Source organism: Ursus arctos, unplaced genomic scaffold, assembly GCF_023065955.2.
Source record: "Ursus arctos isolate Adak ecotype North America unplaced genomic scaffold, UrsArc2.0 scaffold_10, whole genome shotgun sequence".
Classification (NCBI taxonomy): Eukaryota; Metazoa; Chordata; class Mammalia; order Carnivora; family Ursidae; genus Ursus; species Ursus arctos.
Window position 1 is genome coordinate 29,333,570 of NW_026622764.1, and position 16,809 is coordinate 29,350,378.

The 16,809-nt window shown below is 42.5% G+C and overlaps 3 protein-coding genes across 22 annotated transcripts in view; 2 read left to right on the top strand and 1 right to left on the bottom strand.

The window, feature by feature from the left end:
* MYCBP2 (MYC binding protein 2) overlaps positions 1-2,628 on the top strand; it is a 253,185-nt gene extending 250,557 nt beyond the window's left edge. For all 19 annotated transcript variants that reach the window (XM_044381881.3, XM_044381882.3, XM_026493430.4 and 16 more), the window contains one exon: positions 1,801-2,628. In XM_044381881.3, coding sequence (XP_044237816.3) covers positions 1,801-1,916 — 116 coding nt within the window. In that variant the 3' untranslated portion in view covers positions 1,917-2,628. The remainder of the gene's footprint in view (positions 1-1,800) is intronic.
* Positions 1-16,176, bottom strand: LOC123000734 (WAS/WASL-interacting protein family member 3-like). The gene is made up of 3 exons (XM_044381967.3): positions 16,105-16,176; positions 14,785-15,780; positions 1-574 (listed from the first exon to the last, which is right to left on the bottom strand). Exons 1-2 carry the CDS (start codon positions 16,174-16,176, stop codon positions 15,022-15,024), a joined length of 831 nt encoding a protein of 276 aa, XP_044237902.1. The 3' UTR covers positions 1-574; positions 14,785-15,021.
* The window catches only part of FBXL3 (F-box and leucine rich repeat protein 3), a 20,349-nt gene continuing 18,856 nt past the window's right edge, over positions 15,317-16,809 (top strand). Inside the window, exon 1 of one of the 2 annotated variants that reach the window (XM_044381893.3) lies at positions 15,317-15,406. The gene's annotated coding sequence lies outside the window, so the exon portion shown is untranslated. Of the gene's footprint in view, positions 15,407-15,505; positions 15,592-16,809 lie in introns of those variants that run through there. The other variant, XM_026493436.4, reaches the window with a different exon arrangement.

Here is a 16,809-nt window from a genome sequence, read left to right on the forward strand (position 1 = left end):
TATACATTTCTTTATTCTTATTTTTTTATTTTCTATTTTTTATTTAAATTCAATTAATTAACATATAATGTATTATTAGTTTCAGAGGTAGAGTTCAGTGATTTATCAGTCTTATTACACCATTACATCACGTGTCCTCAATGTCCATTTTTAAGCCTCATCTATTTAGTTATTAAGTTTATATCTTCCCCAAAGTGCTTCTTCCAGATTGTTAAATTTTATATTATTTTACCATTCATATATTTAAGCCAATTTTCATTTTTCTACTAATCTCCCCTGAGATACTTTTAAAAATAACAGTCCTTAATAGTCAGTCTTCCCATTCATCAGTGTTTGCTTTTTCTTCAGAGAAGGCAGAAGGATAACATGGCTTATTTACACTTAAATTTGATCTTACTTGGAGAAAAACATTCTATACAAAAGTTTCCCTGTTCTCTCATCCTGATGGATTCCCATGCCCATTTTGTTCATTGCTCTGGCTGTGGAATGCTGTACTGATGCTCAGCATCACTCATCGTCAGGGAGACGCCGGTCAGAACCACAGTGAGGGGTTCTAGCCACACCAGGCAGGAGGCTAGAATCAAAAAGACAAGAAGTAACAAACATTGGCAAGGGTGTGAACTAAAAGGAACATTCGTACACTGTTGGTGGGAATGCAAACTAGTGCAGCCACTGTGGAAAACAGTAGGGAGGTTTCCTCAAAAAGTTAAAAACAGAAATACTAGGGGCCCATGGGTGGCTCAGTCAGCTAAACCTCTGACTCTTGATCTCTGGGTATGAGTTCAAGCCCCATGTTGGACTCCATGCTGAGCATGGAGCCTACTTAAATAAATAAAATAGAAATACCGTATGATCCAGTATTTACCCAAAGAAAATGAAAACATTAATTCAAAAAGATATATGCACCCCTGTGTTTACTGTAGCATTATTTAATAATAGCCAGGATATGGAAGCAACCCAAGTGTCCATCAGTAGATAAATGAATAAAGATGTGGTGTATACACACACACACACACACACACACACACACACACACACGCACACTGGAATGTTATGCAGCCATAAAAAAGAATGAGGTCTTGCCATTTGTGATAACATGGATGGGCCTAGAAGGTATTATGCTAAGTGAAATAAGTCAGAGAAAGACAAATACTATATGATTTCACTTACATGTGGAATCTAAAAAACAAAAAAGCAGAAACAGACCCATAAAGACAGAGAACTGATAGTTCCAGGATGGGGGGCACAAAGTGGGTAAAGGGGGAGTGGGAGGTACAGGGTTCTAGTTATAGAATGAATAAGTCATGGGGGTGAAAGGCACAGTATAGAAAATACAGTCAGTGGTATTAGAATAGCTTTGTATGGTGACACATGGTAGCTACACTTGTGAGCATAGCATCATGTATAGATTCTGTGGAATCATTATGTTATACTCCTAAAACTGACGTAGCATTGTGTGTCCACTATACTTCACTTAAAAAACATAAAAAATTCTTAAGATGATGTATCTCACTCATTCATGAATTGAATAAGATCTATAGCTCATAGGGGTTATTTCTAGGCAGGATGTTGTAGGTAAGGGAGTCTGTCCCTTCTCTGCTATATATACCTGGTGTGTTGAATTTTTTGTGGTGAACGTTTTTACTTTTGTAGTTAGAAGAAAAATAATTTTTAAATTTTATATTTGTGTAACCATAGCCATATTACTTCTTTTGAATAACTTATTGGTGGTTTATATTAGGTTTGTATATATGTATTTTTTTTAATTATATTCTTTTGCCTCCTTCAAAATTTATACAGGTCCCAAAGGCAAACAGTTAGAAGGAACTGAATGTCCACTCCATGTTGTTCATCCACCCACTGGGGAAGAATTTGCTCTCGGTTGTGGAGTGTGCAGAAATGCTCACACTTTTTAGAACACTCGGATTCCTTTGTCTACAGAGAAGAAGTTGCCTTCATCCCCCAAGTGGATGTGGTAAAGTTTAAACTCTGCTCAGGATAAGGACGGGACCATTTTTACATCCATGAAAATGAACCATTCACAGTGCAAGAAGGATGCCAAATACCATGTACATAATTCTTGCTATGGAAAGTTTCCCCATTCTTTCGGTTTATCTTCTTTTGAACCAAGACATCAAACTTGTGAGGTGTTTGCATGTGGCCATTACCGTCATTGGCCTGTGAAGCATTGAACATTTATAGATAATTGATATAAAAGAATCGCCATGCCCATGGACTAAGAATGATGCTGGCTTTCAAGCAAAAAAAAGTAATCATTGTTTATTGTATACTGCCTTTTTGTAATCCTGTATAATTGCATCACGGGTGGGGATGAAAAGAGGAATATTCTGGTTTATTTCCTAGACTGTTATTTAAAAAAAAAAATTGTGTTAGGACTGGCATATAAATGTAATAAGTATCACACTGTATATAAAGATATCAATGTTTGTCCTGTATAAGAATTACTAAATTACAAATGCAGTTTCATTTAAACTTCTAGGTTACGTTGAGCCTGAAATTTTAATGAAGTGCAATACGGAGTGTGCCTCATTATCTTGCAGCTGTAAACATATTGGAATGTACATGTCAATAAACCACTGTACATTTTTATACAGTGATAAAGTCTGACAACTGTGTGAACTATTGCTTCAGAAACAAAATGGACGGGGCGCCTGGGTGGCTCAGTCGTTAAGCGTCTGCCTTGGGCTCAGGGCGTGATCCTAGAGTCCTGGGATCGAGCCCCACATCAGGCTCCTCCGCTGGGAGCCTGCTTCTTCCTCCCACTCCCCCTGCTTGTGGTCCCTCTCACTGGTTGTCTCTCTCTCCGTCAAATAAATAAATAAAATCTTAAAAAAAAAAAAAAGAAAAGAAAAACAAAATGGAAGTATCTTTAAGATCTAAAAATCCATCCAAATTCACTAACACACACAGCACAATGATGACTTTCATAACTCTTAGGGAAGAGTAGTAATGAAGTACATTTTGGAATCTTCAACACTGGGAAGAACATATAAATATGTATGTTAATAAACAGACATATGCCAAAGACAGGAAAAGAAAACATTTAGGAAATTGACCAACCCCCATCTTACTAACCAGCCCCTTATTAAACTTTCACAAAATAATCAACAAAATCACTAGGCTTTTTTTTTTCTTTTTTTTTTTTTTACAGACTACAGTGTGTCTCTGTAGATCTTTTTTACAGGTAACTCATGAAATTGAAAAATTAGTGATTTATGAGTCATCATAAGTCAGGTTATATTTATTTCATGAGAGTGGCAGAAGTTTTGATCAGTTTTGTTCTACATTCCCACTGTTGAAAATGTATAAATCTGTTTGTCAATATAATGTCTGCTTTGAAGAAACTTGAAATGAAAAGATCAAATCTGAACACAGATAACTATTCAGAGAATCTTCCAATAAATTTATAAACATGTCCAAGTCCTATGCTTCAGGATTTAGGAAAGACTGTTGTTACTGGTTTTTGTTTTTGTTGTTGTTGGGAGAGGAGTAGCCAAGAGGCCATTTGAGTGCCATCTTGAAGAATAAGTAGTATTTCAAGGGGCAGAGAAAGACATTAGGAAAAATATGTAAATAGAAAATTCTAAAACTTGATAGAACAGTGTGAGTAGTCTAACTCCTGATGTTGGAGACTTTACTGCCCAAAAAAGACAAAAACCTAAAGATCACAGGCTGATCTCTTCATGGTGCAGTTTGTGGATCTGCTGTTTTGTGCAAGCTCATGGACTTCCTGAGCAAGGAAGGGCTCTGAAGTAGTACGGAAGGTCCCCCTTCATCTAAATAAGATACATCTGATCCATCAGAGATTACGGAAATTCCGTTTGTGTTGGGTGACGGTGCTGCAGAGTCACAAGCAATTTGTAATTGCCCCAGTGTATTGGAAAGCGGGAGCAATCTGTTGTCCTTGGCACTACTGGTGGTCCCAAACCAAGGTGAAAGGGTTGCAGGCAGAACTAATCCAATTTCAACCTCCAGAATACCCTGGATTAATATTTCATGAAGAAATCTTTTTTTTTTTTTTAAAGATTTTATTTATTTATTTATTTGACAGAGATAGAGACAGCCAGCGAGAGAGGGAACACAAGCAGGGGGAGTGGGAGAGGAAGAAGCAGGCTCCTAGCGGAGGAGCCCGATGTGGGGCTCGATCCCATAACGCCGGGATCACGCCCTGAGCTGAAGGCAGGCGCTTAACCGCTGTGCCACCCAGGCGCCCCTTCATGAAGAAATCTTGATGCCTTAAGCAGAAAAGCGTTCTGAAGGCATTCACATGTTTATATCCTCAAAAGGCCAGTTGGGACTTGCTGCCGGTGTTCAAAAAAGATTCCAGAACCTTCAGGGCAACACAGTCTTTTTCTTCAGAACATGTCATTCTGCCATGAGGATGCTGGGGAACAAACATCAGGAAGGGATGACCGCTCAGCCCCACGGTCTACCTCTCAGGACCTGCTTGAGAAGCTCTGTGTTTCCTTTTCCAGCACTCTGCTAGGACGGTAACCTGGTCCCTGGCCTAGGCCTGTGGGAGAAGCCTGAGGGTACAGGCTCAGGACCGGCTTTAAATTTTTCCGGAAGACCCAAAGTAGGGGCGCCTGGTTAAGCGTCTGCCTTCAGCTCCAGTCATGACCCCGGAGCCCTGGGACCGGATGTAACCCCACCTCCAGCTCTCTGCTCAGCGAGGAGTCTGCTTCTCCCTTTGCCCCTCCCACTGCTTTGCATGCCTCTGTCTCAAGCATACCGTGCACAAAGAAAAAGACAAGAAATAGAATCACAATAGCAGGTGTTAGGGAATCTGGAAAGAAACTTGCTTTCCTCATATTTGCAGGCCTAGGAAAAGCCATTTTTAAGCAGTTTTCTGGCCAGACTATTTAGGTCTAAAAACTCCTTATCCTAACTTCTAACTGTATCCTGGCATCTGTTTCCCAGAGGACCTGACTGACCGACACAGGAGGATATTACATTCTAAATGACTTACGGTGTCTTCATTTCACAAATGGTGCAAGGTCACTTAGAAAAAATTTAGACACTATAAAATATAAACACTGAAGGGAGTTACAGTGAAGAACAATTATGAAAAGAAATTCCAAGTTAGAGCTGAGTGTCCAGTAAGTAACCATCCAGTCTTACATAGTGGCTAGAGAACAGGCCATCAACTTTTAGATAAGTTTCTTGGCTAACAAAGCAAGGCAGGGAACATGTGCAGGTACAACTTACAAGGTCCACTTCCTCCAAAAAAGCAAAGGGCAGGTATGAAGCCTAGTCTTGAAGCATGGATAAATTTTGACAAGCAGAAGTAGGAAAGAGCATCCCAGGGAGGAAGAACTAAAGCAATGATGTGTTCCTCCGAAGTGGAAGTAAGCTGTTTTGCTTTATGAATTCCTTTAATAAATATGTGAGCTCCATTCTACGTCTACAGTTGACAGTGCATGCTCATGAGGGTGGGAACTGGGTTCCCAACTGCTTAGCAACCACGATTTACACATGGAAGGTACCCGATGAGCATGAGCTGGTGAGTAAATACATGCAAAGTGTTGTGCCAAGTGCCGAGGATAAGACATCCACAGAGTACTTACAAAAACGTGTAAATAATGTTGTTATGAACTAGAATCAAGGTTTTCTAACAAAAGAACATTTGTTGGGGTGCCTGGGTGGCTCAGCCAGTTAAGCATCTGACTTCGGCTCAGGTCATGATCTCAGGGTCCTGGGATGGAGCCCCACATGGAGCCCCTTGAGGAACCCCGTGTCAGGCTCCGTGCTCAGTGGGGAGTCTGCTTCTCCCTCTTCCTCTCCCTCTGCCCCTCCCGCACCCCCAATCCTGCCCTCTCTCTCTCTCATTCTGTCTCTCAAGTAAATAACTAAAAATATTATTTCTAAAAGAAAGAAGAGTTGTTGAGAGCTTACCATAGCCACTCTGCTAATGCACAGTGGAGAGTGTGGCAGGTGAATAACAGCCCTCCAAAGATGCCCACGTCCTAACCCCCGGGGGATGTGACTACGTTGCCTTGTGTGGCAAAAGGGACTTTGCAGATGTGATTAAGGGCACAGACCTGGAGATGGGGAGGTTGTCCTGGATTAATCCAGCAGGCCCAATGTAATCTCAAGAGTCCTAATATGGGAAAAAGGAGGCAGGAACATCAAAGCCAGAGAGGGAGAGGTGCTGGCAGCAGCAGAGATAGAGACTGGAAGACCCTACACTGTTTGGCTTTGACGATGGAGGAAGGGGCCAGCAACCAAGGAATGCAAGCAGCCTGCAGACGCTGGAACAGGTAAGGAAACGTTTTCTTTTTTTTTTTTTTTTTTTTTTTTTAAGATTTTATTTATTTATTTGACAGAGATAGAGACAGCCAGTGAGAGAGGGAACACAAGCAGGGGGAGTGGGAGGGGAAGAAGCAGGCTCCCAGCCGCGGAGCCTGATGTGGGGCTCGATCCCAGAACGCCGGGATCACGCCCTGAGCCGAAGGCAGGCGCTTAACCGCTGTGCCACCCAGGCACCCCAAGGAAACGTTTTCTGCTAGAGCCTCTAGAAGGAAGGCAGCTCTACTGACACTTTGATTTTAGCCCACCTGGACTTCTGACCTCCAGAACTATATACATTAATAAATCTATATTGTTTCAAACCACTAAGTCTGGGCTGATTTCTTACAGCCGCCGTAGGGAAACAAATACAAGGGGCTTCATGCACATCATCACACTTTCACCTTCCACAAACCTATGCACAACTGTTTTCCTTTTGCAGATGAGGCAACTGAGTCTCACGGAGGTTAAATAAGTAGCCCAGGTTTTGCAAAGACTTTGAACTAAAAGACAAAGAATTGAAAATTATTTTTACATTGCTTACATATTGAAATATAATAGTTGGGATATACTGGGTTAAATAAAATATATTATTAAAATTAATTTTACCTGTTCCTTTTTATTTTCTTTTTTTAGAGAGAGAGAGAGAGACATTGCAAAGAGGGGGGAGGAAGAAGGGGAAGTGCGAGAGAGAATCTTAAGCAGGCTCCACACAGAGCCCGATGGTGGGGCTCAATCTCACAACCCTGAGATCAGGACCTGAGCTGAAATCAAGAGTCAGGTGCACAGCTAACTGACTGAGCCACCCAGGTGCCCCCCTTTCTACTTTTTTTTTTTTTTTGATGTGGCTTCTAGAAAATTTTAAATTACATATATTTCTAATAAACAGTACTGGCCTACAATCTCATTCTCAACAGTTTGGATTTTGTCACCTACCTTTGGATTTTTTTTGAGCAAAGACGTGTTTTAGGAAGATAATGCAGGAAACGGGTCAGAAAGTGGCTTGAAGGACAAGGGTCTCATCACTTACTTCCTTTGAGAAGCTTGCAATCTAATCCTAGTTAAGGTTAAAATAGAGAAGATGAAATGGTTTAATTGGGCTGATCTGGCAGAGATGGAGGTATACCCTGGAATAACCCAGAGAAGTGGTGTTGCTGAGGCAAGACACCATGGAGGAGTGAGTGTCCTCACCAGCAGAGTTAGAAGCAGTCATAATAACAGCAGGGTTGTAGCTAACCTTTCCTGGGCATTCACCATACGCCTGCAACCAACCTGTATGCTTTACATACATTAACTAATGTATGTATGTATGTTCTAATGACAACTCTGTGTGGTAGGTGATACTATTATTATTATTATTATTATTATTATTATTATTATTCCTACTTTACAGATGAAGAAACTGAAGCACAAAAAATTTAAGTAGCTCGTCCAAGCTTGCATATCCAGTAAAGGCAGAACCAAGATCTTTAGAGATCTACCTGCCCCTCAGGGAAGAACTGCATGCATCTTTCTCATAGTAAGACCTGTGGTTAATCTGTCAACTTGTATGGCAGGGAAAAGAGGCAATCATCATGCTCACTCATTTTTCTGGGACTCCATCCAAGCCAAGCCCATCCCCAGCCTCCACCATCCCTGCATAACTAGGCAGAATCATCTTTGGTTCATGGCAGCTATGGAGAAGATGCCAGGTCCCACTCCCACTCCTGGACATAGGACACAGTGAGACCAAATTCCACCAGCACCTTTCAGTTAAAAGGAAACATCATTTAAGACCCAAGGAAGAGCCCTTCCAGGTCAGGTTTGCAGGGTAAGGAGTTTTGGTTATGAGCAAAAGAAAGCGAATTCAAAATAACTCCAGCAAACAAAAAACAAACAAAACAAATGCAATGGCTGGGATACCTCCAGGCTTTGGGAGTAGAGTAGAACCAGGGCTGGGGGCTCTGGTTGTGTCTCTCCTCTAGGTCCTCTCTCTGCATCTCTTTCTTTTTTCTTTCTCACTGTAGAGCACCTGTTATTGCTTTCCAGACCATGTGGTAGAAAGTGACCACCTCTCTCTCCTGGGTCTATACGTTACAAGTCCAAGTACTCAAGGAAGCGACTACTTTCTTTCCTTCAGAATTAATTCAAAACTCCTTGGGGACAGACTGTCTTAGACTGGATGGAAAGGGCCCAGGTTCATGAGCTACAGGAAGCTATGGCTAAAACCTAGTAGATGGGAAGAGCTTCCCCCCAAAGAGATGCTAGGTAGACAATTGAATAGATGTTCACTACAGATGCCCTAACAGACTTCAGTCCTGGATGGGAGTCGAACATGATGACCTTCTAATTATGGTTCTGAATCTTACTAACTCCTGGCATTGTGCTTTTCTTACCACTTGGATAGATGGCTTGCCTCTCTCCTGCCAAACTCCATTACTTTCTTCAAGATTTGATTCAAAACTGACCTTGGTCAGTGAATGAGCTCTCTCTGCCTATTCCTATTCTCTTTCATGCCCTCAGCACCTTTGTAGACAGTGTTCATCTTACTATTAGGAACTTTTTCATACATAGTTGTAGAAGTGTTTTCTAATCTCACTGGTGAAAGTTATACCTTTAGGCAGAGACTTTGTTCTTTTCCTTCTTTGAAACCACCAAGCTTCTTGTAGACAGTGGAGGAGAAGAAGGAAGAGGAGGAGGAGAAGAGAAGGAAAAAGAGGAGGACAAGGAGGAGGAGGAAGAACAAGAGATAGAGGAGGAGGAGGAGGACCACAGTAACTACGTTAGTTTCTCCTGTGTTCTACTAACAGATCTCCCGTTTTCTGTGAGAAGGTTTCCCATTCCTTGGGGGACTTGTGAAATTGGTGAGTCATAAAAGCACAGAATTCTTTGTATAATTTGGGTACTCTGGCCCATAAGCAAACTCACTTACAACTGTCCTCTTATCACCATCCTACTTACCTCCTAAGCCCTCCTCTGCAACATCTAACTGCCCATCTAGTCCCCAGGACAGATTTATTTTAGTCCCATCATGGCTCAAGTCCAGGCCCAGCACTGTGTAATATGGACATAAGCCCTGTCCTGTCCTGTTCTTTCATTCTTCAAAGAAACATTTACTGAGCCAGGAACTGTTGTAGGAGCCTAGGATCTGTGAACAAAACAGACTGATTCACATTTTCCTAGCTCTTATATTCTAGTCAGAAAGGCAGACATTAAACAACAGACATATAGGGTCCCTGGGTGGCTCAGTCAGTTAAGTGTCTGCCTTCGGCTCAGATTATGATCCCAGGGTTCTGGGATCGAGTCCTGCATCAGGCTCCCTACTCAGTGGGACGTCTGCTTTTCCCTCTATCCTTCCCTCCTGCTCATGTTATCTCTCTCTCTCTCTATCAAATAAATAACTTTTATTTATTTTTTGGTTTTAGTAGTACATTATTGGATTTGATTAATATTTCTTTTAGAATTTCTGCACGTATTTTCATAGGGCAAATGGAACTACACTTTTCTTTTCCATATTTGGTTTGGGAATTATGATTATACTAAGCTTCATGAAATGACCTGAGCAGCTTTTCCTCTTCGACTTTATCTCCAATAACTTGTAACAGAAAGAGTTAACTCTTTCCTGGAAATCTGGTAGGGCTCACTTGTAATTCCATCTGGGCCTAGGGTTAGTTGGGAGGAGAGGGCTTTGATAACTATAACAAAGACTATTGGTTTATTCAAATCCTCTACTTTTTTCCTGCCAACTTTGCCATTTTCTGTTTTTCTAGGAATTTATTTTATCTAGGCTTTCAATTTTATTAGTCAGTAATTATATCATACTTTTATAATTTTAAATATCTGTGGTGGCTGTATTGGTTTCCCCTTTTAAAAATTCTATTTGGTTAATTTGCAACTTTTTTTTCTTAATCGATCTAATCAGAGTTGTAGCTACCTTATTCACTCTTATTTGAAGAAGCTTCTGATTTTTATAATCTTCTCTACTTATTTTTTTCCTATTTCATTGATGCCTTCCCTTGTCTTTATTATTAAATCTCTTCCAATTATCTACTACTGAATGACAAACCACTCAAGACGTAATGGATTAAGACAGTATATTATTACCTCTCAAGGTCCCATGGATTCACTGAGCACTGCTCCATGAGGCTTTATCTTTTCATAATATGGTAATGGACCCTTCAGACTACCCAAAGGGTAAGCATTCCAAGAGATCCCAATGAAAGCTGCATGGGGACCCATGCGACCCAGCCGCAGAAGTTTTAAAACATCACTTCTGAAGCAAATTACCAAGGCAAGCCCAGGTTCAAGGGCAAGGCGATTGGACTTCATGTCTAATGTGAGGAGCAGAAACTGTCTGCGAGAAAGGGAGGTATAGGTGGGAGCTACCTTGTAAAATCTCATTATATGTTGTTGTTGTTTTTTTTTTGATGTTTGGCTTTTTTCTGACTTACTGATTTAAATACTTTGCTTTTGTTAAGTTGTACTTGTTCCTGAATAACTATATTTTAAACTATGAATTTCACTCTAAGGGTTGGTATAGATGTTTTTCTACTGACATATAATTAATACTAATATATGTGGTATTTTAATTATCATACAAGATAAACATTCCTGAATCTCTGTTATGATTTACTTTCTAACCCATGTATTATTTTGTTTTTTAAACAAATGACATATTTAGCTCTTCTTTCATAATTCATTTCTAACTTCATTGCATCATGGCTAAGAAACATAGTCTGTATGATACTGAACCTTTGGGTTTTACTCTCTTTGGTGGCTTAACAGATGGTCTGTTTCCTCAATGTTTTGTTTCTCTGCAATGACCTTCTGCAGTATAAAATTCCATATATCCAAGAGCTTGAAGTTACTATTTGTATTTCTCGGATCTATAATGATTGTGCTTATATTTTATCTGCTTGTTATATCAGTTTCTGAGCTGGGTATGTTAAAATCTTCAACTACAATTGTTGATTAATCTCCTTCCCGCAGTCCTATCAGTTGTTACTTCATGCATTTTGCAGTTGTGAGGTGTAGGTGTGTTCATGATGATGCCAACCTTTTGTTCTGTTGTTTCCTTTATTAGTCCTGTTACTTTTATGAATGCACCTCTTCCCTTATAGCATTTGGGTTGAACTATATTTTATTAGCTATTATGACAGAGGGCTCGATCTCAAGCTCCTGAGATCATGGCCTGAGCTGAAATCAAGAGTCAGATGCTTAACTGACTGAGCCACCTAGGCACTCCAAGGGATAATTATTTTAAGACTAGATGAATATGAAAAACAAATGAGAAATTTGGGTAATGGGATTTTCAATTTCCCTTTAAAGCTAATATAAACTCTAGATTGGAGGCAAAGAGAAAATCAGTGAGTTAGAAGATACTATGTAATGTAACAAAGAGAAACAGAGAGAAAAATATGAAAGGGCAGTTAAAAGACATAGAAAATGAATTGAGAGGAGTGACCATGCAGTCCATAAGACCAAAATGCAGGGATTGAAGGGAAAGAACTATTTGGAGGACAGTGACTTATATGGAGACAGGAGATGAGTTTGCAAGAGAAGTTATAACCCAGGTCCCTGCATAAGGTGGGAATTTTGAAAATCTTTATCTTTTTCAAGGAATAGCTGGCCTAGGTCACAGGGAGACGAACGATCAAGTAACCTGTTTTAGCTTGAGCTCTAGGTTAGGGGGAAAAAATGTCTTTCTGAGAATTCATAACCATGGGCCTGCCCTCACACAGGCTGGAGTCTGAATTTATACTGTCATGACTCAAGAACCCAGGAGTCCGGAAATTATGATAAAAAGTTGTTCCAGGCTAGTAATACCCTGCAGCACTCAGCAGAAGCAAACAAAAAAGCCCGTCTAGAGTGACACCCCCTTAACCAGGTTGCAACACCGAAAACTTCACAGAAAATGAACTCACAATCCAAAATCATAAAATACATGAATAACAACTCACCATGAACAAACATTTACAAAAATCAAGATTAGACCCCCAATTATTTCATGTGATTAAAATGATTAAAGAAAAAAAAATTAAAAACAAGAGAAAAGAACAAGAATGATCAAGCAGATGTGAAAAAGAACCAAGTATAACTTTTAGAAATAAAAAAATATACGGAGAGATTGGCTTAACCGAAGCTATACCGATCTGAAAAAAGAATTAGTGACGATTGGAAGTCCTATCTGAGGAAATCACCAAGATTTCAGTATAGAGCAATAAAGACATAGAAATATATGAAATTAAGAGACAGGGAAGCAATCTTCTCATGCAGAATAATTCCCAATAATTTCTGCAGACATCCCCCCACCCCATGGAGATGGAGTATAACTCCCCAACCCTTTAGTGTGATCTGTGCTTTGTGATTCCCTTCCAAACAGTACAGTAGAAATAGAAAGATAAAAGTAATTTTGTAGTGGAGCAACTTGACCTCACTTGATGAACGTAGACATCAAGAGGGATTAAGCCCTTTTGACCACAGGTAGTCTCGATATGATGTGATGAGAACGGTACTTTAAACATTTGTGATCTTTCTCCCAAACAATCATACTCTCAGTCTAATCATGAGAAAAACAAGAGACAAACCCCAACTGAGGAACATTATACAAAATACTGAATACTGGAGCAGTACTCCCAACTGTGAAAGTCATTAAAACAAGGAATAATTACAATGGTGTCTTAGGAGCTACTCAACATAACCTAATCTATTTTAACCAGCGGAGTGCCAAGGTGGGCATGGAGGTGGGAGGAGCCTGTCCCTGGTAGAGGGGGTACACTGTCCGTAGAGAATTTAAAAACAATAATAATGGGGACAAATGTTGGTGTGCTTTTTATTATCACATGTATTGGCAATTCTAAACAGGGTGGGCAATGAAAAGATTCTGCGCCGGCCCGAACTGTTCACAGCCACCCCCTTCCTTCCCCTTCAGTGGCACGATCCTGACTAATACAACTGACAAATGAAAGTAAGTGTTGACTGGTTTAAAAATACACACAAGTTTCGGGGCGCCTGGGTAGCGCAGTCGTTAAGCGTCTGCCTTCGGCTCAGGGCCTTCGGCTCAGGGCGTGATCCCGGTGTTCTGGGATCGAGTCCCACATCGGGCTACTCCACTGGGAGCCTGCTTCTTCCTCTCCCACTCCCCCTGCTTGTGTTCCCTCTCTCGTTGGCTGTCTCTCTGTCATATAAATAAATAAAATCTTTAAAAAAAAAATACACACAAGTTTCAAAACACAAGTTACAAAAAGGTGAAAGAAAATCATTCAAAAACAGTAACAGGGAAGGAGAGGGCACATTCAATAGGTAAACTGTCTTTGTCTTCTTTAGGGGGACAACAGACTGTGATGAGGATTTTAAAAGAGACTACGATTGGAGTGTGAGAGTTTTATTTATTATTTTTTATTTTTTAAAGATTTTATTTATTTATTTGTCTGAGAGAGGCAGAGCACAAGCAGGGGGAGCGGCAGGCAGGGCAGGCAGAGGGAGAAGCAGGCTCCCCGCTGAGCAAGTAACAGATGGATGCAGGACTCCATCCCAGGACCCTGGGATCATGACCTGAGCCAGGGCAGATGCTTAACCCACTGAGCCACCAAGGCATCCCAGAACGTGAGAAAAAGTTTTAATGCTATATAATATATCCTTACTTATGTTTGCTGATTTGGTTTAATGTGCTTTACCAATCATTTATACTGTTGATCTAGCTTTAAATAAGTGGGCCTGATTTGATTTTACTGTTTTTTCTTCCTCTAATAGTTATCCTGACCTGTGTTAAACTTCCTATTGTCTCATCATTCAGTCACTGAGCAACCTAAAAATGTTGCCGTTCAGGTACACGCACATTATTATGTTGCTAGAGACTTCGTTCCGTTTGACCTGATGATCAGATAGCCAGGCCCTCAACATAGAGCGGCTGCATTTTCCTACGCTGAATCTTAATGTAGTTTTACACATGGCTTTCTAAAGCCGGAATTCTCAGGAGCAATAGAAGGGTAGAGCACTCGCTGGGCATCACTACTTCCAGGCTCTTAAGTATGTATGGGTCAGATCATGCAGAAGACCTCTTGGGGTGAAAAATAAAATTTTTTTTGCAGGAAGGCGGGAGGGATAGTGCATGATTCAAGTTATGATTTTGTACCTAAGGACATTTCTAACTTTAAGAAAACCCAGTATCTAAAAATCCAAACTTTTAAAACAAGCTAAGTACGTAGCATTAGACACGAGGACTCCTGGACTGACAAAAGGCTTCACCTGGAGATTACCTTTTAAATAGCCATCTACTCCTTTATTCTTTCTCATTGTGTTTCAGAAAGCCGTTTACAAATTTCAGGAGTCTATAAAGGTGGCTTTTACACAGTAGTAACTCTGATGATAAAAAGCGTTTTTAGAGAAACTGGAAAATACAAGTATTTTAAATGTAAAAATCATTTGTAATTCTAATGTTAATACTGCCACCATTCTTCCCGGATTCCTCGCAGTTTTTAAAAACACCTTACGTACCTGGCGCTGTGCGTCGGTTTTTAGAGCCTGCTTTTTCAGCCCTCGGGTTCCGCGGCGCAGGAGTGGCCAGCCCAAGCCCCGCCTGGCAGTGCGGAGCCGCGTCCGGTCCGCCGCTACAGTTTATCTTTCTGCCGCGAAGCAGCTGTGGAGTTGCCACTGGCTCCGGAGACACTCCTCCTTTCTCCCTTCCTGCTCCACCTCCCTAAACTTTTTCAGATTCAACAGCAGATGGTTTTTTTAGCCGCCTAGCGAGCTCCAGCCCTCCCACACTGGCTTCAAAACGAAAAATCCCCTAAAAGTAGCGGTAGCATCTGGGGGAGGAAGGCGGCCGACTGTCCTAGAACCCGGAGGCCGAGGCCCCCAGCTGCACCGACGGTGCGCGCTCCCGCCGGGCGCGGCCCTCTCCCGCCCCCTCCGGCGGAGACGCGCCGGGGAAAGCGCGCGGCCGCGAGCCCCGGGCGCCATTTTGGAGTCGCTGTCTGGGCCGAAGCGGTGGGGTCCTACGCGGTGGCCGCGGCTCGCTGAAGGAGTCTTTTGCGGCGACAGGGGGTCCCGGAAGAAGGACGCGGACCGCGTGCTACTGAGAAGGGAGGCGTCTCCTGGAGCAGCCAGAGCCGCAAAGGTGGAGCCGCGTTGGCGCCCGCCGCGGGACCAGAGCCTCGGATGCGGGCGGAGCGCGGGGGGCCGCGGCGGCGGGAGCGCGAAGCGGGGCTCCCGGGGGGCCTCATGTGAGAGCCGCGGGACCAGCCGCCGCCGCCGTCCCCGGAGCCCGGGGTGGTGTGTGGGGGAAGCCGCCCCCGGCAGCAGGTAACGGTGGAGGGGCAGGGCCAGGGCCCCCTGAGACGGCGGGGCTGGTGTAGGTCCGCCGACCTTCGTGGGCGGCAGGGCGGGTAGGAAGCGCGGGCTCCGGGCGCGTGCTGGGCGCCCCTCGGGAGCGTCGGGCTGGGCGCGGCGCCCAAACCTTGGAGCCTGCTTGGGGGCGTTTCCCCGCGATGCCTGCTTCAAAACATGTCAACAAGGCGTGGTGCGTGTGCGGGCTCGGGGCCGCTGTCGCCGGGTTTTATTACCCTTGGCCGGGATTGGTGACAGGCACCATAGAGCTTGCGCTGTGCCAGGCTCGTCCCGGCGTGGGCTGTGCCAGTGCGTGTAGCTTGAAAAACGGGAGGCGTTAAGATGTCAAAACAGACTGCCCAGTGTAGAGCGCGTGAGAAACGTCAGGGAGAGCCAATCAGGGTAGGTGGTGCAGGAGGAGGGAACACTCCGGCCCCCGTAGCCAAGTGGAAAACTTGGCCAACTTGTGATGAGCAGCTTCGCGCCTACCTTAGGCGTGGGCAGCGTTTCAGGTGGAGTTGCAGAGATCAGGAAGCAGCCTATTAAATGATTGACCTGCATCTCCAAGCTAAGAGGTTAGATTACCTTTATTTTGTTGCTGATGATATCCAATCCAGTGGCCCAGATCTTTTCATTAGGGTCTTTTTTCTCCTTCTTTTGAAATATTTATAAATATGCCATCCACTCCGAGTTTTCTACAAATAACCGGTACACACATTTTCACCACCACACTCTTCCTACCATGAAGTTTTGAGAATTACTCTCTTCCCACTGTTTTTTTTTTTTTCTTGTATTCCAGCTGAAGAATGCAAATTAATTTTGATATTAGTCGAAGCAGAACACAAACGGAAAGGGAATGTGTTGCCAAAACAGGCTTAAAGCCCAGTACAAATGGCTTTTTAAAATTACTACATGCACAGTTTACGAAAAGTGCTTAATACAAATGGTGGACACACAGCTGAGTGTTCTGGTCAGCTCTTCTAATGAACCGGTTTATTGCTTCTTTCAGAGTGTATGGAAATGTTAAGAGTTCAGTAACTCCCTGTGCTGCCCAACTAGTCTGTAGTTTTGCCTCATTAGTGTTTTTTTTTTCCTTTGGTGCATCATGGTAATATCGGTCCCTACCAGATATTCTTGGGGCTTAAGTTGCATGAATTATTTGGGGCCTGGAGAAGTTGCAGTTTGACATGGAAC